This window comes from Somniosus microcephalus, chromosome 8, assembly GCF_052327205.1.
Source record: "Somniosus microcephalus isolate GS21.2 chromosome 8, FLI_Smic_1.0, whole genome shotgun sequence".
In the NCBI taxonomy this organism is placed as follows: domain Eukaryota; kingdom Metazoa; phylum Chordata; class Chondrichthyes; order Squaliformes; family Somniosidae; genus Somniosus; species Somniosus microcephalus.
Genome location: NC_140994.1, coordinates 204,004,204 through 204,024,974, shown reverse-complemented (window position 1 = coordinate 204,024,974; position 20,771 = coordinate 204,004,204). Strand labels below are relative to the sequence as shown.

At 43.9% G+C, this 20,771-nt stretch overlaps 1 protein-coding gene across 4 annotated transcripts in view; it reads left to right on the top strand.

Annotated features, from left to right (window-relative positions):
- Positions 1–243: 243 nt before the first annotated feature.
- Positions 244–20,771, top strand: part of LOC147114056 (glucocorticoid receptor-like) — a 220,816-nt gene continuing 200,288 nt past the window's right edge. The window contains exons 1-2 of one of the 4 annotated variants that reach the window (XM_085995628.1): positions 244–970; positions 5,302–6,332. In XM_085995628.1, coding sequence (XP_085851754.1) covers positions 5,329–6,332 — 1,004 coding nt within the window. In that variant the 5' untranslated portion in view covers positions 244–970; positions 5,302–5,328. The other 3 variants (XM_085995627.1, XM_085995626.1, XM_085995629.1) reach the window with 3 other exon arrangements.

Genomic DNA, 20,771 nt, shown 5'->3' with positions numbered 1-20,771 from the left:
AATTTGATTTCCTTTTTAAAATTATATTTGAAAGCAAACAAAGCTTCTTTGCTTCATCATTGCTGGGTCAAAATCCTGGAACTCACTCCCTAACAGCAACAGAGTACCTTCACCACACAGACTGCAGCAGTTCAAGAGGCAGCTCACCACCACCACCTTCTTAAGGGCAATTAGGGATGGGCAATAAATGCTGGCCTTGGCAGCGACGCCCACATCCCGTGAAGGAAGATAGAAGGGGTAGGGAAGTAGAGAAACTTGTTGAGGTTGCAGGTGATGGGGCCTCTGGTCTCTAGCCACCCACCCTTGAAGCGACCGAGTGGGAGTGGAGGGAGAGGATTAGAGGGTTCAGGTGAAATGAATGACGGCACAAGGGGGAGGGGGGAATACAAGAGTTGAACAGACAGTTCAAAGGGGAAGAGATAGGGTTAGTGATGGGAGTGAAGGTGTAGTTAGAAAGGGGAATTAGGGCAGGGAATGGGAAGAGAGACAGTGAGGGCCACAATTCCCCCACAGTCACAATGCTGCGTGCAGCCATTGGTGCCTCCTTTCCCCACCACAACATGCCATATTTACCCACCCAAAAGGAAAGTAGAAAAGAAAAAAGAGAAGCAAAAATAGTTAAGGCAACAGAGGCAGAACAGAAGAGACAGAAAGAGAAATAGGAACATGGAGATAGCAGAGACAGGTAAAGGAAAGACCACATTTTCTGACGCAACTCCACTTTTACGAGAGATCGACTAGTTGCAATAATGTTTACTTAATTAGCAACCTGAAAAAGACGAGAAAGTCGTATAGAAGATAAATAACGAGTTCTGAATACTGGGTAAATTCAACGATGCAAACGGTAGAGTGTAGGTTTACTTTTCATGCATTGGAAAATGACATCTTCCAGTCGGATTTACAAAAGATCAGAACGATTTGGAACAAGTCTGCCTCATTGCTCCACCTACAGGCCACGGCCGGTTAGCGGGTGAGTGCACAGAAGCTCCCCTGCACAACTTCAGTCAGCGCCTGTCTGCTGCTTCGGAAGACGGTTTTATTTTCCGCTTCAGGAGCCTGTCAAAAGGGTCAATTTTCAGGCGCTGCTCCTTCTTTCCTCACGGAGGATTGTGTATTGCAGTCGGACCGACCGAATGTTTGCGGACGTAAGTTGGAATGGGTATTGCGCAAAACGATGCAAAGTAAATGTAAAAACGGTAGTTGCGTTGACAGGTCACCCGAGAGCAAACTGTTGCAAACCCGTTCGTCTTTTATTTCTTAATAAATAAATCCAGGATTTTTTTTGGTTGGAGGGGGGCATTTCCTCCTGATTGGGGGGGTGGTGTCGAGCATTTGACGTGCCTGGGCGTTGAGGCCTCAACTCAGATTGAGTTATTGACAGGATTTCTTTTGCGAAAAGAAGTTTTTGTTACTATTTTTTTCCTTATTTTTTTCTATGTTTCTCGTTTTCTTTTCCGCCCCCCTTTCGGCGGGGACTCGGTCTTTCTGTGTAAAACCTGTGGATCCTGCGCAGGCACGTCTGGCAAACGCCCTAACCCCCCCAAACCAAACATAACTTGCAACAAATAGCATCAAACTACAGTGTTAGGGGCAAAAAACAAGAACAGGCTCCGTGAGAGTTAGAAATTCCGAGTATATTTAATTAAACCCGGATAGTTACACGGGTGCATTTTTTAAAGCGGCGTTGCTCCAGAAGAAAGTTTTGACATGTCACTATTTTGGGGTGTCCAACTTTAATCTGTAATTATCTCGATTCTGTATGAAAATCCGTAATTCAAACGTATATGTTTTTATGGCGTATTAATCTAACACGCCGGCATGTTTTCTTATTAAATGGATGTTTCTGTTTTGGAGGGGGGATTTGCGGTGTAACTTTAAATCAGCGCCGCGTGCGTACTGACGTTATTCGGACCCGCTGTTCCGGAGCGGGACGTGCTTCAGGATTGGCCGGGGGAGCGCGCACGCTGGCGGGGGTTGCGTGGCCGCGCTGTTGGGGCTTGTCCGCGCGATCTTCGCTGGGAGTCAAGTTGACAGCCGTGGAGACATTTTGAACACACCCCTCCTCCCCTCCCTTCACACCCAGCGAGAGGGAGAGACAGCGGGGCGCGGCGCGGCGGCATGAGGTGGGCACCGCCGCGCCGAGCGGATTGAGTTGACCGCTGACAAGTCGCTTGCAGCTGCTGCGCCCGGTGGTCGCGTCGGTTCACGGGCTCCGGCTTGGGCCCTGGACAGGGAGGTCCTGTGGGACTGTCCGCTGTGCTGACCGGCGGAGGCTGCTGCTGCCGCTGCTCCTTTCTGCCGCCTGCTCTGACTGACGCACGGCGGCACCCCGGGCGGTTTAACCAACTCCGGTTAGCTGACGGTGTGCCACTTGGGTCCAGGGACGGGGAAGTACAAACAAACTGCAACTTTCGCGTCAAGAACTCGAAGGAGAGATGCCAGAGGGGCCCGTCCGGCGCCTCCAATGACTGCCGTTTAGCTGGTTCGTGCATCCAAAGACTGTGGATTAAAACCTGACGCCGAGGGGCATACGTAGTAGGCAGATGTTCATAGCCTGGTGAAGTGAGCTTGACAGCCTCTGGAAGGATAATGGGAAAGTTTGTAGAGAGAAAGGGAATGTCACAGAGCTAACCAGCCCCCACCGACTGTGGCAAAGCCGGGCTGCATCCTGTCAGATCATCTCGAGTGTATTCAGGGTTTTCTTGAGACACTTTTAGTTTGTGCTTTACTTTGACAGTGTCTGTGATTTTCTCTGTTGTCAGTTGATGTGCGGCTGTCTGTTAGTGCCACAGGTCCCAAGGACAGTGCCGCTGGTGGCATTTGAGCCACAGAGGCGCTTCTCCCAGACTCTGAAATTTGCCTGTACTGTAGACAGAATTTTCTATAAATGGACAAAATCTAGTCACAAATTGATGGATAATCACTCAGTAAGTTTCTTTGTGATCAAAGCTCAATGCAAGGACTGAGTCTCCATGCAATCGAGGACACACATGTGATTTGAATGAGACCTGGGGACAGGAGGGTGTACACCCCTTAACCTGTTCGCAGAAAGTGAACACCTGAGATGGAAGCCCTTCTCGATGGGGCTTTAAGGTGTATCTGCTTTAAAATACTGAGCATTTCATATTCAGTTCATTTTAGAGTTTATCATTTCAATATTTTGTCCTTTTTTAATGGTGACTAAACTGAGATGAAATCCTGCTCATTTATCAAAGGGCTTTGCTCACTGACAGCTGTGCTCTCACCTTTTCTGAATCAGTTTTAGGTTTGTTTTGAAATTCATTAAAAAAAAAAGCCTTGCATTTCTCTGGAGAACTAGTTATTAATTTTCTTCAGTAATGTTTTATTAGCATTTGTTTACTGATTGTTCCAGTTCCCTATAAGCTCAAAAAGTAAATAATTTATGGAGCTAGACAAAAAAGTGTATTAAGAATAATAAAAATGCAGATGGTGAATAGAAATATAATCACAGCAAAACAGAGGCATCAGTAAGGAGACTGCGACATATAGATAGACTGGTCGTGTGGGGGACTGGTTTAAAAAAGTTTAGAAGACACCAATAGGTGAAGGAAATATACAGCAATATCTGTGTATTTGTTTTAGTGCCTATACCTGTCTGTAGACACGGACTGCAGACCAGGTATGGAATGGTAGGATAGCACAGGGAAGCAGGCATAGTGTATACACTGTAACTGAGGCATTGAACATCCCAGAGGATTGAGAAATGTTATAGCCTAAATTAACCACAGCAATTTTTTTCCAGTCCTCCTGGGAAGAGCAGATATTTATAGCCCAAGTTTGCTGTTGGTGAAGTGAACGCCAAATTGCATTTCCCAGTGCAGGTGACTGACACAGTGAAGTGTAAATTCAACAGTGAAAATCTGGTGTTGAGCAGGTACCCAAAGCACTGTGGACTTGAAGGACTTCATCTAGGTTGTTTATTAAATATGATTGCTGGCTCAGATCAGTTTTCTACTAGCACAGCAGGTGCGTTGATATGGGATTCAGATGGGATTATAACCCAGTTAAACAATAATTAAAATTAATCCAGTCACTCAATTTTTTTCTGTGCTTGCTGAGTACCATTTGCAAAGATGCACAGAGTACTGCATGCTGTATGGATGGACCAGGCTGTTCACAGGATAGAGAACACAGTTGGGAGAAGTTGGATAATTTATGATGTAAATTATATTTTTGTTATATTGCACTTGGATTTCGATCCTCCAATATTGCAGCAAGAAATACAAGTTTAAAAGTTTTTAATTGATTTGATGTGATTAGCGTACATGTGGACGCTGACCCCATATCAGTGGATGATGGCATGTAAATGAGGAAGAGGAGGCTGCTAAAGGTAGATCCTTGGGGATTCTAGCGGTAACAGTGCAGGGGCAGTGGAGAGGTCAAAGAGGGAAATGCACCACAATCACAGTCACAGAGGATATCATTTGATTAAGGCCCTTTCAGTGTTGTGGCAGGGGAGAAACCTGATTGGAGAGATTCAGATATGGAGTTACAAGAAAGGTAGGCTTGAAGTTGGGAGGCGAGAATATGTTCGAGAACTTTGGAGAGGAAAGGAAGGTTGGAGACGGAGCAGCAGGTTGCAAGGACAGAGGAGTCGAGGGTGTTTTTTTTTTGGGGGTGGGGCGGCAGTGATGATGGTGGTTTTGAAATGGAGGGGGACAGTACTTGAGGAGTGGGAACTATTTGCAATGTCAGCTAGCATGGGAGCCAGGAAGTAAAGTTGGGTGTTTAGCAGTTCAGTGAGACTGGGGTCAAGGGTGAGGCGGTGGTTCTCGTGGACAAGGTGAGCTCGGAGAGGGCACGAGGGGAGATGAGAATGAAACTAGAGAAAACTGTTGGATCAGGGCTCGGACGGGGGGGCGGGGGGAGTCTGGGGGTAGATTTGGCTTGGTGGGCAGAGGGAAAGGGGAAAACAATAGACTCAACAGAATAAATGGTTTCAAAGTGACAAAGTAGTTCATTACAATGTATGAGCTGCAGAAATTGCAGTTCCTGGATCTAAGTACGTGATTTGACTCCACAGCATGAATCAATTCTGTGCCTCATAGGTCACAGTTTATAACCGATGGAATGGATTGTTAGAGTTTCAGGCTTCATAGTGATTAGTGGGAAATTGGGGATTAAGTCTGAGATCAATGTGCATGATTGGAACAGACTGGAGAAAGTTTGAAATGTTGGCGTGTCTTGGAAGATGCTGAGAGCTGCTGCTCGTATTTGATTTTCTGCGTTTGTTTTGTGATATCAAGCATTCTGGCTGAAATGTCATTATCTTTGTTGCAGGTTGTGCTGTGAGTGCCCAGCCCAGTGATGGCGAATTTGGCAGAGGATGAGAGCATGAAACCGGGAAAACAAATCTGGAATGTGGTTCCTGATGGGTTAAGTGGAGGGAGTGGCAACCTGAAAGACTATGAGGGAGTAACGGAAGGTGGGCAGATGCTGACAGCCGTGCCTGGGTCCCTGATGCAGTTCCTGCCATCTGGTGGCAACAACAATAACAAGCGGCAACTGGCTGGAATTGAGATCACAAATGGAGCTAGTGGGCAGCAGGAGCACCTTTCCCAGGCGGCCAGTGATCTGTCCGAGTTGGAGCAGAGCCTCGCCGCCCTGAATGAGTTGCAGGATTCAGGGAATAGAGCAAAGAGCGAGCCAGAAATCGGGCTGTACCCAGGTGGCTGTGAGGATGATCTCCTGGGCGTCCTTGTGGATGGCGGCTCAGTGGATTTTCTGCCCGATCTCTCGTTCTTCCCGTCTCCAAGGGGGGAGAAGCAGCAGGGCAGCCCCTGGAGCCTGGCCGCTTTCTATGGAGAGGACGAGTCAGGCTTGCTGTCGCCTCTGTCCTCCGAGCCTGTCCTGCTCGGGGACAGCCTGATGGATCTGCAGCCGCAGCCCATTGAGGAGTATATTGCTCCCTGGTCAACTCCAGAAAGTAGACGTACCGAGAGCAAGGAGACTATCTGCGCCCCTCTGCCAGCCACAGCCTCTGCCCCCATGGAGGTGAAGCAGGAACAAGAGAGCTACATCGAATTGGTCACTCCTGGAGTCATCAAACAGGAGCAAGTTAGCAGGGGTTACTGCAGAGCTACCAACGGGACAGCAGCAGCCCATGGTGCAGGCAAGGAACCCATTTATCTATACAGCACGGAACCAGTGCAAACCAGCGGCGATCACAAACCCATCTTTGGCTTCATTCCGCCTCTCTCGGCTGTAGCTCAAGCTTGGGATGTGTGTCAGCGCCCCAAGCCAATTGTGTCTTGCAGCAGGGCGGGGGACATCCGCTCTGGGAGAGGAGCTTTACCAGCCAAGTACAATAGGTAAGCCCCATTTTTGCTATTACACCTGCAGCTAGACAGGTTTTTGTGGTACTAAAATTGGTCATTGTGAGATCAAAACACACTTGGTGGCAGACATAAAAAGCAGTACTTCATTGGCTGTGAAGTGCTTTGGGACACCCTGAGGTCATATAAATGCAAATTCTTTTTACTTTCTAAATTCCTAAATCTACGTTTATAATGGAAATGACCTATGTAAATGTGTCGTGCTGTAATTACACCTTCCTGCAATTATAGTACCTCGATTTGCATGAAGAGAATCTGCTATGCTGCAACCAACTTTATTCTACTCCCCAACTTGCCCTAAGATTTGTCAACATATTACATAATAATGACAGAATATTTGACTTTAAAGTTGGAACTGAATTATGTCTGTACTCCGTGGTCCAATTATCCTCGTCCTCTAACCCCTTTTCACCAGAAGGCTACACTTTGTCTTCACTCCTCATGTGCAATCCCATGAGAGATCAACTAGTGTGTGTTTGTGGATTTTTATATATATCTCACTGATGATCTAAGAACAATCAGGAAATTCTTGAAATTTTGTATTCCGTTTTTATTTAATCAAAATCAGTGTTTTGCGTCACCTTGGATGCACCACTTATACTGGTCCAAAACATTGCCTTGCTGGAGATGAGAATGAAGCATTCAACCAAGAACAAGACTGAAATAGCTCCACAGTCTATCATTCTGTATCTGCAGAACAGGATTATAAGCGCTACTGAGCCCACAGACTGATAAAGAACTTCTCTGTTAATTTGATTTTGAGAGCCATCTTTTACAGGTCTGGGGTGGGAGGTTTGAACAAAAAAGATAAATCCACCGTGGGTCAAAATTTGTTGAGAAACTTGTGGAATGTATTTACTTCATTCCTGTCCCTAGTTATTTAGTTTGATTTAATTTATATTAAAATAGATTTTGAAGTTGAGCCAGAATCCAGGTTTCTTACCATGACTTCTAAAAATGGACATGATCTGGGGTTAAAATGTTTAATTTTCCAAAATGCAGCCTCAAAAGTTGCTCTGTTAATATTTCTCATAAATTTCAACAGAAGAAATACCAGGATACAATGAATATTATTTAATAGTGAGCTGCTTAAGTTTAATATTAGTAACAATTCGAACGCTGTCAGTAGTTAGTGAAGGGAAAATTATTTTCCCAGCATCTTTTTAAAAAAAAATACATGTTGAGGATTATTTGAGCATTACTCGTCTTTGAATTGAAGTACATCGCTGGATGTTGAGCAAGGAACTGCAATGCTTGTGTTGCAAGTGTGAGATCAGCATTGGCAGAGCTGAAAATCAATAATGTTTCATTTGACTCTTGGAGGGATCGGTATTGGAGTAATGGCACTGAAATCGTAATAGACGTAAATTGTGCTTTTAAGAAACTCATTGGCTAATAGCAATTATGTGATTGCACTGTTTAAAACATTTCCTAGTAATCTCGTTGGCTACTGGTAAGCACGTGTTGATTTGACTGATTCATGTTTGATTGACAAGACTGTGGGCCTATGCCAATAAAAGCAGACCAGATTGGAGTGGGGATTGGGTGAGTTTATGTCTACAGTAATATTGACCAGTTCCTTCTCAGTCTGCACCAATGCTGCCACTGACTGCTATGGAATCCAACTCAATGGACCACAATAATTAAAGACATTCCATGACTCTGGCCTCTTGTGCTCAACTCTTGCTCCAAATCTCTGCACCTTTGGTCATGGGCCCACCCTTGCTTCAACCAGAGGCTGATTGCCAACTCTCGTTTAACACCAAATTTAGGAACTAATCAGAAGGATGGGTGGGAGTGGAGGAGGAGTACTGTCAACTGCTTCAAAGTGTTTTAAGTGGGTGCACAAACACTCAACATTGGGCTCTGTAGATCAGCTGATTTCCTGAGAGCTGATCTGTTCAGGAAATCAGCTAACCTGGCAGTCCCAGTACTGAGCAAGCCTGTGTGTCTGTTTTTAAAAAAAAAAAATTAAAAAAAATCTTACTCCTGCTCTGAAGTCTCTGGAATTTTGGGCTCCCTTTTTAATCAATAGTTTAATGACTTCATATTCTTGCAGCTAGAGAAGCTGGGGTGTCAATCCATTAGTAGCAATTTGAGATTCTTGATTTACTTGTTTTTTTGGGTGGTTTCAATAAGACCAATTGTTTTTATTATTTCCTTCGAGTGGAACTACAAATGATTCCTGTTAAGGGACTCCGTTTGCTTAGCTTATGGCTAAAGATGCTTTCCTTTTCACTGAGAACAACAGAAAACAATTTCAGAGTGGAAATGCATACGTAGCATTGGGCAAGCAACTTTATAGTGCATATCAGTACTATCCTTTTTCCCAATGTATTTATTCATTTTTATTTGCTTTTATAGTTGTTTCCTTCTCCTAAAATTGTATTGTTTCACCAAAATGATTACCAGGTCACCTAAAATTGTGAGCTTATTTTACAGGAAATATATGTTGCAGAGATTGTGAATACCACAGGAATAATGTCTTTCGGCTGACACTGAAGTCAGATGTGATGCAATTGCTAAGAAGCACAAGTTGCTTTGAAATATATCTTTGGGAATATAGTTTAGACATAGGATGTTGACTGATTGAAACACTATCCCTGAATGAACCACCACTGTAAATATTATCCGCAGTAGTGATTATACCACATGTAGTGTACCATTTATTAGAGGAGTATCACATCTTTATGTAACTGGTAGATGTGAGACAGATTTATTTATGCAATAGAATAAGTGAGGAACACAATTTTATTTATGTATTGATTATTCCTGGTAGATCTCCTAGTAAAAGGAAGAGAGACACTAAATTTACTTCACTATTTTTACATCCATGATATAAAGGAATAATTGTGACGTGAAGTGGAGTTTGTACGACTGGTGGAGTTTACAGAGATAGAGGGGGTTGAGGCTATGAAGAGATTTAAACATGAGGGTAAGAATTTTAAACTGGAGGCATTGGAAAGCCAAGAGTGCATATTGAGGGAGGTGGTGGAGAGGTAGAGCTGAGTGTTGTCAGCATAGAAGTGCAATCTGACCCATTTTGGATGGTGACAATGGAAAGCATGTAGATGAGGAAGAGCAGGGAGGTTGGAGATGGGGTGGTAGTTTGCAAGGGCAGAGGGGTTGAGGGTGTATTTTTTTTTAATTAAGGAGGTGATGATGGTGGTTTTGTAGGGGAACAGTACCTGAGGAGAGGAAACCATTTACAATACCTTTTCTTGCCATTTTTCCTGCCCTCTGTACTCCTTGTGGAATTGAGAATCTGCACAGTCCCATTTGAACATTGCAAACATGTTTACATTCATTGCACTGTTTGGAAAAGTGTTTGAGCTGATTGTGTTCTGTGCACTGATTGGCTGTTTGTTTAGCTGAGTCTGTATTCACTGTGCTGGGAGGCAGTTGTGTAGCATAATTTTATGCCTCTTAAGTATATGAAAAAAAATACTCTTTCAGTTAAATTTTAACTTAATTTAAGCTAGTTCTTAGGGCCATGATCCTGCACAGAGTTCTCTCTGTACATCCACAAAAGAAAAATGGGATCTTGTCTTCACCCTGCATAAATTTATTTTCCCTGTGGTGATCAAATTTAGCTGCTTTAGTCTTTTGAAGGTGATCTCTGGCTTTGAACTGTATATCTTTCTTGCTGTTCTTTGAATCATTGCTGTTATGTTTTTCTTTTTATAATTGTAGTGACTAAAATTAGACATAATGTCCGCATGTCATGAATGCTTTATATTATCAATATCTCTTATTTGGCCTTGTAGTGATTGGATTTATTCATGTACCTAAACTGTTGGAGCTATAAAATTGTTGAGGCTTGATATCAAATTAGTACCTTTTGTAATAAATGGTTAAAGTATCAACACTTTTATATTTGTTAACGTGCAATGTACAGGCCTCAAAATGTAGGCAGCAGATGCAGAAGTTGACAAAGTTACTGGTCTACATTTGAAAACCACTGATCCTTTAACACAATAGAAATGAAAAAAGATTCTTTCTGTGGCTTTTATACTTGGGTGTTAGTTGGATTTGCAATCTGGCAGCAGAAGAAACTGCACGAGCGAGGGAGCACAGTGTAGGGACCTTGTAAAGGCACTAGTGCAATCACTGCTCACTTAGATAAATCAGACTCCTGTTCCTTGGTCCTTTGCTTAACATGTGGACATGTGTTATTACTTCAAGAGAAGAGTTGCAGGCAAAACTGGGCTGTTAAATCCTTTAGGCATGCACCTCCAGCCAGGTGAATTTTCTAACTAGTCTTGAATGTTCCAGGCTGAAGAAAGAAGTGAGGACGTAACTGAGGGAGAATATGAATGTTATCCAATTAAAGGACATGTAATGAGCTGAATTTCTAAATATTTTAAGGCAAAATCAATGCGCTCTAAAGGAAATTAACTTGGGAAGGAGTTAACAGTGCTGTCATTTCAGATGCGGCCTGACTGCCAGGATCTGTATGGCTCACTGCTGAGGCACAAGCTTTGAAGCTGTAATGTTTATTTTGGTGATGCTGGCTTTGTTAACTAAACTCTGTTTAAATAATGAAGAATTGTTTTGGCAAAGTAATGATTTCTGCCTAAAGAGGGTTGCCAAAGGCAGTTGCTTTGTGATAATTAGCTTGGATTTTCTGTTTGAGTGATTAATGCCTACTTTTTTTGCAGTTCTTTCAAGCTTAGAAGCAAATGAGAGGAACTAGAACACACACTTCAGAAAATAAATGATTACAACAACAACAACTTCTATTTATATAGCGTCTTTAACATAGTAAAACGTCCCATGGCGCTGCACAGGAGTATTTTAAGACAAAAAAATTGACACCGATCCACATGAGGATAAATTAGGGCAGGTAACCAAAAGCTTGGTCAAAGAGGTAGGTTTTAAGGAGTGTCTTAAAGGAGGAAGGGGCCAGGCCATGGAGAGATTTGAAAACGAGGATGAGAATTTTGAAATCGAGGCGCTGCTTAACCGGGAGCCAATGTAGGTCAGCGAGCACAGGGGTGATGGGCGAACGGGACTTGGTGTGAATTAGGACACGGGCAGCCGAGTTTTGGATGACCTCAAGTTTACGTAGGGTGGAATGTGGGAGGCCAGCCAGGAGTGCGTTGGAATATCCAGTCTAGAGGTAACAAAGGCATGGATGAGGGTTTTGGCAGCGAATGAGCTGAGGCAAGGGTGGAGACAGGCAATGTTACAGAGGTGGAAATAGGCGGTCTTTGTTATGCTTTTTTTTTCTGGAGATGTTTCATTTTGTAAATCTTTGTGGCCAGAATGGTCAGTAGTATCCTTCTAGCTAGGTCAACAGCACAAAGGCATTTCTGTTCTTTTCAGACAAATGGTTGTGCAGACCTAGGTCTCTGATTAAGGGCTCATTTTGTTCACCGCAGCAAGTTGGTTTGGGGAGGGGGAATGGGGAAGAGGAGGTTGCTGTCCTGTCTTGGCACAATATATTGCATAGGCAAACTACGTCCATGTACTGTTCTCCCGCTTTTATGCTTTCTGGGAAGCTAGTTTCTATAGGCACGCTAAGCTGCGCTTTTATACAGGGCTCCACAGACCGGTTCTCCACATTTACAAAATTAAACCTGGCTTCCATTACTTGATGACAAAACCGTAGATCCTGATTTTGTGGAGCTATGACGTTCGGATAAGGAGCTAGGCTTGTATACACTATGAAGTGCAGCGATGCAGTGCTCATGAAAGGTCTTCTGTAACTAAAACATCTCTTTAGACACAACCTATATTTGGAAGATCAAATCCACAGTTGTATAGCTGGTTGGTTTTCACAGATTAAGGGGACATACAGTAGTATGAAAATTGCACATGTTTGTCTTTATGCTTTCCTAAAATCCTAGTGAGACTATAGTGTGAGATTTTAAATGCAGGATGTTTTTAAAAAAAAAAAACTCTTGCTCCTCCAGTGGCTCAATGAATCTAGTCTGTCAGTAGCTAAACCATACAGACCAGGAAGATCCCTGGTTCAATATCTGTGCTGAGTGAGCTGATCTCAGTTTGACTACTACAACTGCCCTCCCCCTGGTTACAGAGGGGAAATTAGGCCAGGATTCTCACTTTTGATCGCTATCCAGTGACCCCCCTACTGGAAATATGCATGTGTGAGTTTTAGATGAAGATGAGCTAGAGGTCACCTGTGATTTCTCCCCTTTCCCGCTATGATCAAAAAAACCCACTGACTGTCGTAACATGAATAATGACCACTTGGACATGGTTGCTAGCGGGCACTTGGCACCTTGCCCCAACAAAGAGTCACTTCCGAGAAAGGAGCAAAATTTGAGAGAAGAAAGGAGAATCGAACATTTCTTTCATGTTAGATTTGAAAATCTCAATCTCCGTGCTAAATCTGTTAAAGGTATTGTAAGCGGTTTTGATCCTAGCCCAATTGCTAGACGTACGGTTCGAATCGCCCCCGCCTTACGAAAGTTCTATACCCAGGAATTATTATTCAGAGTGTAAATGGAAGAAGTCACGGACAGGAATGCTTTGGTGAAAAATTAAACTTATATTTATTTGGTCTAACATACACTGGCAAAAACATGCACTACTAAACAAAATCACTGTCTCTGTGGAGAATAAGATCCAGGTTACAAACAACATACATACAGTACAAAACTGGGGACTATAACAAGCAGTAATTCCCTTGTTGCTATGGTGAACTCTAATTCCACCCCTACCAACGAATTACCCAGTCGCATAAACCCCTTCGCCTGGCTGAACCAAACGAAGCTCCCACCCTCGGAATAGCCCAAAAGCTTCACTTCTGAGAAAAACCCTGAGCCCTTGCACGCCACCCAGCTCGCCTGGGATATCTGGTTACCGGCTTGGGACACTTGAGACCATGCTTACCACCACACACAGCCGGTCTTGATCGCTCCGCTCAGCTGTGGGAGGTCACTGCCCGGAGGCCGTTCCCTGTGAGGGGTATGCGGTTCTCAGTCTCAGCGGCTTCTCCCTCTGGTGGTACTTGTTAGGTCGATCTTGTTGGAGCGAGAGAGAGAGAATGATGGGAAAGAATCTATCTTTATAGGAGTCTTGCTACCCCATCTTTCCTGCCAATCTTTAAAATCCTTTTGTTTCTAAGCACTCCGGTGCTTAATCAGTGATTGGCCATCATCAGATCCATGAGTATTCCGTGATTGGACTAATGGCCCTAAGTCTGGGACATATTTCGGTCTTCGTGTTGGGAAAAACTGGCTCCTCTTCGGCTGACTAAGGCTAGTGGGTTCATTGTTTTGCTTCTCTTCTGAGATGGAGGTGAGAAGTGCTTTTGCACATTAGAGTGGCTTTCTAATAGGTTCAAGTTCAACGGGTGCCTCAGGGTCAATGGCCCCCTTTTTCCAGGACTGTCGGGCAAACCCATACATTCTGGATGACTGACTGGCAGTTTTTTTGTCACAGCCAACTGCCATGTGTTCTCTGAAGTTTTAACACCAGTTTTCCACATATCTGCACAGGGCGATCCCATCACAGGGAACATACCCTCAGAAAAATCCCATAAAGTCCACCAAATATTCTCGACTGAGTCCATTCTTCAAACAGAGACTTTGCAATCTCTCCAGTATGCACTTTGCCTTCAGAGAATGGAAAAGCTTTGGATAATGAAGTAGTGCAGAAGCGGCTGCATTATGTTGTCATTTTGTCACTGTCTGCCACATTTGTCCCTTTACATAATGTCCATCTCAATACTTCAGATTTTTCTGAATTCGTTTTGTAAGCTTCCTACAGCAGGTTTGGTTTTCTATTTCAATGTAAGCATGTACTATGTAGAGCATAAACAATTTTGATTTTCTGTGACATTCTTGCTGAAACTGACATACAGTTTTCACAGTTCATTTCAATAGATTTTGTTCACTGTGCATTAAGTGTATCTGCAGATATATATATATATTTTTCTTTTGTTCTCACTCGCAATTGTTAAAGCTAAAGCAAGGCCTTGGGGTTATAGAAGTGCTCAAGACTGTCTTGTATTGGAGCTGAGGATATTGTTCTGAGTCAGTTCTGTAATCTTTTGCAGTTTAAAAAAAAAAAAAAAAAAAATCATTCTTTTTAAGTCTACGTCATGTCTAGTCACTTTCACTGCCAGACATGGTGCAGTAGCTCAGCAGATAGAGTATTGGTGCTGAAAGGTCATCAGATAGGGATTGCCTGTTTCTTTCTGAAGACAGTTCAATGATGACACCTACAGTATATTACAGCTTTCAGCTTTGGACATTATTCTGACACACTTGATCATTTGGGAGTATTGGTCTAGCATTACAAACATCAAACATGGTCTGTTTTAAATTAAGGGTTGTGAATGCATTGTACACATGAAGGTCATTGCAAAATATATGCAGTTCCCAAGAAAAATATTTCTGTTCTTTAGTCCAAGATTTAAAAAAAAAAAAAAAAACTATGTTGGTGTATTTAATCTGTGCCAACGATGAAAATAAATATTTCTGCAGGCAAAACCATGCACTGATTTAAAATATTTGTCCAACGGAACCCAATATCCTGTTGACCTTGCAAAATGACTCCTGTCTTTTTTAGACTGTGTCCCTGCCACTACACACCGTTTATCAACTTGTTAAACTGTATATTCAAATTATACTTGAGTATTCATTCTGTTGGTCGAAGGACATCCTTAACTATTTACAAAATAGGATTGAAATCCAGAGAGATGTGTGTACAGTGATGTAACCGCTCCATTGTAAATATTGTAACAACAACTAGCATTTATATATCGCCTTTAATGTTAGAAACTGTCTCAAGATGCTTCATCGTATAATTGGACAAATATTGACACCTAGCCAAAGAAGGAGAAATTTGGAGGGGTGACTAAAAGCTTGGTCAAAGAATTAGGCTTTAAGGAGGGTCTTAGAGAAGGAGAGGGAAGTGGCGAAGCGGAAAAGTTTCAAGAGGGAACACCAGAGCTTTCGGCCCTAAATGGTTGCATGACTGCCAGTGGTGGAGTGAAGGGAAGGATGGGCAGAGTTGGCGGAATGAAGGGAAGGATGGGCCGAGTTGGAATGAAGGGAATGATGGGCAGAGTTGGCGGAATGAAGGGAAGGATGGGCTGAGTTGGAATGAAGGGAAGGATGGGCCGAGTTGGAATGAAGGGAAGGATGGGCAGAGTTGGAATGAAGGGAAGGATGGGCAGAGTTGGAATGAAGGGAAGGATGGGCAGAGTTGGAATGAAGGGAAGGATGGGCAGAGTTGGCGGAATGAAGGGAAGGATGGGCAGAGTTGGCGGAATGAAGGGAAGGATGGGCAGAGTTGGAATGAAGGGAAGGATGGGCAGAGTTGGCGGAATGAAGGGAAGGATGGGCCGAGTTGGAATGAAGGGAAGGATGGGCCGAGTTGGAATGAAGGGAAGGATGGGCAGAGTTGGAATGAAGGGAAGGATGGGCAGAGTTGGAATGAAGGGAAGGATGGGCAGAGTTGGAATGAAGGGAAGGATGGGCAGAGTTGGCGGAATGAAGGGAAGGATGGGCAGAGTTGGCGGAATGAAGGGAAGGATGGGCAGAGTTGGAATGAAGGGAAGGATGGGCAGAGTTGGCGGAATGAAGGGAAGGATGGGCCGAGTTGGAATGAAGGGAAGGATGGGCCGAGTTGGAATGAAGGGAAGGATGGGCAGAGTTGGAATGAAGGGAAGGATGGGCAGAGTTGGAATGAAGGGAAGGATGGGCAGAGTTGGCGGAATGAAGGGAAGGATGGGCAGAGTTGGCGGAATGATGGGCAGAGTTGGCGGAATGAAGGGAAGGATGGGCAGAGTTGGCGGAATGAAGGGAAGGATGGGTAGAGTTGGTGGAATGAAGGGAATGATGGGCAGAGTTGGCGGAATGAAGGGAAGGATGGGCAGAGTTGGCGGAATGAAGGGAAGGATGGGCCGAGTTGGCGGAAGGATGGGCCGAGTTGGCGGAAGGATGGGCCGAGTTGGCGGAAGGATGGGCCGAGTTGGCGGAAGGATGGGCCGAGTTGGCGGAAGGATGGGCCGAGTTGGCGGAAGGATGGGCCGAGTTGGCGGAAGGATGGGCCGAGTTGGCGGAAGGATGGGCCGAGTTGGCGGAAGGATGGGCCGAGTTGGCGGAAGGATGGGCCGAGTTGGCGGAAGGATGGGCCGAGTTGGCGGAAGGATGGGCCGAGTTGGCGGAAGGATGGGCCGAGTTGGCGGAACATCGAGTTCTTTGAGGGGTGGAGGAGGTTCAAGCCATTGGCAGACCAGGAGCCAATGTAGGTCAGTGAACACAGAGGTGATGGGTGAAAGGGACTTGTGTGAGTTAGGATACCGGCAGCAGAGTTCTGGATGAGCTCAAGTTTATGGAGGGTGGAAGATGGGACCCTGGCCAGGAGAGCATTGGAATAATCAAGTCTGGAGGTAACAAAAGCATAGATGGGGTTGCAGCAGCAGATGGGCTAGGGGCAGAGACGTGCACTATTCTGAAGGTGGAAGTAGGCAGTCTTGGGGATGGAGAGGACATGGGGTCGGAAGCTCAGCTCGGGATCAAATAGAATGCAGAGATTGTGAACAGTCTGATACAGTGACCAGAGAGGGAGATGGAATTGGTGTTGAGGAAATGGAGTTTGCGGCAGGGGCTGAAGACAATGGCTTCGGTCTTCCCAATGCTCAGTCAATTGTGGCTTATCAAGGACTGGACGTTAGATAGCAGGCTGACCACACAAGCTGTGGAGGAGTTGAGAAAGCTGGGCGTCATTGGCATATATGTGGAATCTAACATCATGTCTACGGATGATGTCGCCGAGGGGCAGCATGTAGATAAGAAATAAGAGGGGGCTAAGAATAGATCCTGGGGTGGGGGCTCCAGAGTTAATGGTGGGAAGAGAACCATTGCAGGAGATTCTCTGGTTATGACTGGGTAGCTAGGAATAGAACCAGGCAAGGGCAGTCCCACTCAGCTGAACAATGGAGGAGAGACGTTGGATGATGACCGCGTGATCAACTGTGTCAAAGGCTGCAGAGATGTCGAAAAAGATGAGGAGGGATAGTGCACCAATGTCACAGTCACAAAGGACATCATTAGTACTTTGATTAGGGCTGTTTCAGTGCTGTGGAAAGGGTGAAACCTGCTTGGAGAGGGTTAAATATGGAATTGTGGGAAAAATGTGCGTGGATTTGGGAGGCGGCAACATGTTCAAGGACTTCGGAGAGGAAAAGGAGGTTGCAAATGGGGTGGGAATTTGCAAGGACAGAGGGGTAAAAGGGTTTTTTTTGAGGTGGGGTGATGGTGCCAAATTTCAAAGGGATGGGGACAGTACCTGACGAGAGGAATCTGTTTACAATATCAGCTAGCATGGGGGCCAGGTAGGGAAGATGGGGTTGTCAGCTAGTTCGAATGGGTCTCATGGATAAGATTAGCTTGGAGCGGGCATGAGGAGAGATAGAAGAGAAACTAGAGAAAGATGTTCAGGGTTAAGATGGGGGGGAGCCCTGAGGGAAGCGTGGCTTGGTTGTCCGGGGAAGGGAGTAATGTAGCAGAGGCAGCTGAATGGATGGTTTCAATCTTAGTGACACAGAAGCCCTTGAGATCCTTGCAGTTGTTGAAGGTAAGCGTGGAAGAGTTTAAGGAGAGTTGGTAGTGGAGAGAAGAAGCTGGGGAATGAGCTTTGCATTCCGTAGAGAGCAATTTTGGCCAAAGGAGTAGGGCTCAGAATATCCCTTTTTCTACATTATTAATGTTTTGAATCACTTTGGAAACTGTGTATTTTGTTTTTAGTGCAGCTGCCTAAATCTGAAGAGAATTCATATTCAGAACTTATTTATGGTGCAATTCTCAAGTAGGTGATGGTTTGTTCATTCTGTGGCTGTTATTTTGAGATTTCCGACTGACCCAGTGGATGCATCTGTTAAAAATTAAGAATTGTGTTTTTTGAGCTATTTCCTTCCCAAATCTTTACTGTTTCTCATATATTTGGAAAGTTTGTAAGGGATGCTGGAAATATTTTTTTCTTTGGAACAGGAAAACACTGATGCATCTAAGGAGCTTGATGAATCCTGACCAATTATATTTAAATAGCTTTTTTAAAAATGCTTTTATTTGTTCATGGGATGTGGGCATTGCTGGCAAGGCCAGCATTTATTGCCCATCCCTAATTGCCCTTGAGAAGGTGGTGGTGAGCCACATTCTTGAACCATTGTAGTCCGTCTTCTTTGTAGTGGTTTGGTACAACTGAGTGGCTTACAAGGCCATTTCAGAGGGCAGTTAAGAGTCGACCACATTGCTGTGGGTCTGGAGTCACATATAGGCCAGACTGGGTAAGGACGGCAGATTTCCTTCCCTAAAGGACATTCGTGAACTGGATGTTTTTTACGACAATCCGGTAGTTTCATGGTCACCATTGCTAGTACTAGCTTTTTATTCCTGATTTATTTTATTTATTTATTTAATTAACTTAATTTAAATTGTGCAGCTGCTGTGGTGGGATTTTCACAGAATCACAGAATCCCCACAGTGCAGATAGAGGCCATTTCGGCCCATCGAGCCTGCACCGACACACATCCCACCCTATCCCCGTAACCCCACGTATTTAATCCCCTAACACTAAGGGTCAATTTATCATAGCCAAATCAACCTAACCCGCACATCTTTGGACTGTGGGAGGAAACCGGAGCACCCGGAGGAAACCCACGCTGACACAGGGAGAATGTGCAAACTCCACACAGACAGTCGCCCGAGGCCGGATTTGAACCCGGGTCCCTGGTGCTGTGAGGCAACAGTGCTAACCACTATGCCACCGTGCCTCCCTTTAACTCATGTCTCTAGATTACTAGTCCAGTAACATAACCACTATGCTACTGCTCCTGATAGCTTTAGTTATTAGGCACCTAGTTATATATATTCTTACCCTCTGGATTCTGCAGCTGTGTACCTATACCATATTTTCAAATTCAAATTAATTTTCCTTTATTAAAAAACTTATGCCTGACCCAATCGCTATAAAGTCTGAAACAGGCTTAGTGCATTTTTATTTTCTGTGCTTTGCACTTGGATTGACATTTTTCAGTGTTTGTTTTATATTGGACTGATTCCAACATTAGATGCCTGGTAAATGTCATGAAAACACATCATAAACTGGTTAACGGAACGTGGTATGGTGTCTTAGCAGAGATTGTGTGTTACAGTGACGTGTAGTATTGCTTGCAGTATGTATCATGTGATGTGTTCTGAATTACACCAGAATGCAGGTGGTTCATACTGGATGACAACATTGTAATAGAACTAACGAATTTCTGAAACTAGATGATACCAAGATACAAATGTATTAATGCTCATAAAATAAATGATTAGCAATAGAAAGCTGACCATTTGAATGTACGCTTGAGCACAGCAGTGTTCAAATAAGTTTTAGTATTTTTAGTAATTGGCTGCTTTTGAGAGATGCTTTATTCAGATTTAAATAGACTGAACTACTATAGGGCCATAATTTGCTGTCAAAATAATGGAGAGACTGATGGCGCTTTCTGTTATTTATTTATGTGCAAATGGTACAGCAACTTCAGGCGAGAGGAAGCTGTGCAGTTAAACTCAAATATCCAAAAGTTGCTATTCAAGTTAGCTTTGCGAAAACGGCATCTGTGTCTACCTCACCATTGAAATGCATTGAATGACATGATGTTGTTGTATTTGCGCGGTAGATACGAACTAAACTCACCACGGAAAGTTAAGTCTGTCCGTTTCAGTTTAAGTCCTTTTTTAACGACATGATAAGTGTTGATTACTGCCACTCAACATCTCTGGCACTGAAAATGAACTATTACAAGTGCGGAGTATCATTCCTTCAAGTTTTCATTATTGGAGATTTTTTTAATGTAACAATTTTTTTTTAACTTTTGTGTCTCTTTTTTCTGTCTCCGAATCCAGTTTTTCTTTCCCTCTTTATTTCTCTTTCTGTCCCAGATGCCTTGTTTCCCACGCTCTGATGTTATCAGCTCGCACTTTCAGCAACTTGCCACGCAAAAAATTTAAAAACCTAAATATGTAAGGGCAAGTCTAACTAACAGTACACGCCGTTAGAGGCCCTGCCACAGCAAATTATGGACCATTATTTTAGAACAGGATGTTGCATGTTCCTTTACGTATGTTTTCCTGGAAACAGGTGAGTGAGAGTGAAACAAGTTATCCCCAGAGGATGATTCACATGTACCTGCATGTACTATTTAATTGAACAAGTAGAAAAAATAGGACTAGTGAAGGCCAACCTGCTTACATCAACATGAGTGTATGAGTGCTGATAAACTTGGATTAATTTGAATGGACCTTTCCTTGTGTGATATGAAAAAGTGAGGGCTGCTCATCAGGTGGATGATACCTCAGAGAATTTGCAAAAAATGTCTGCTTTCTCCCAACAGTTTTAGTTCTTTTCCAATTTTCTTGTATAGGTATTGGTAGGCCTTCAGTAACC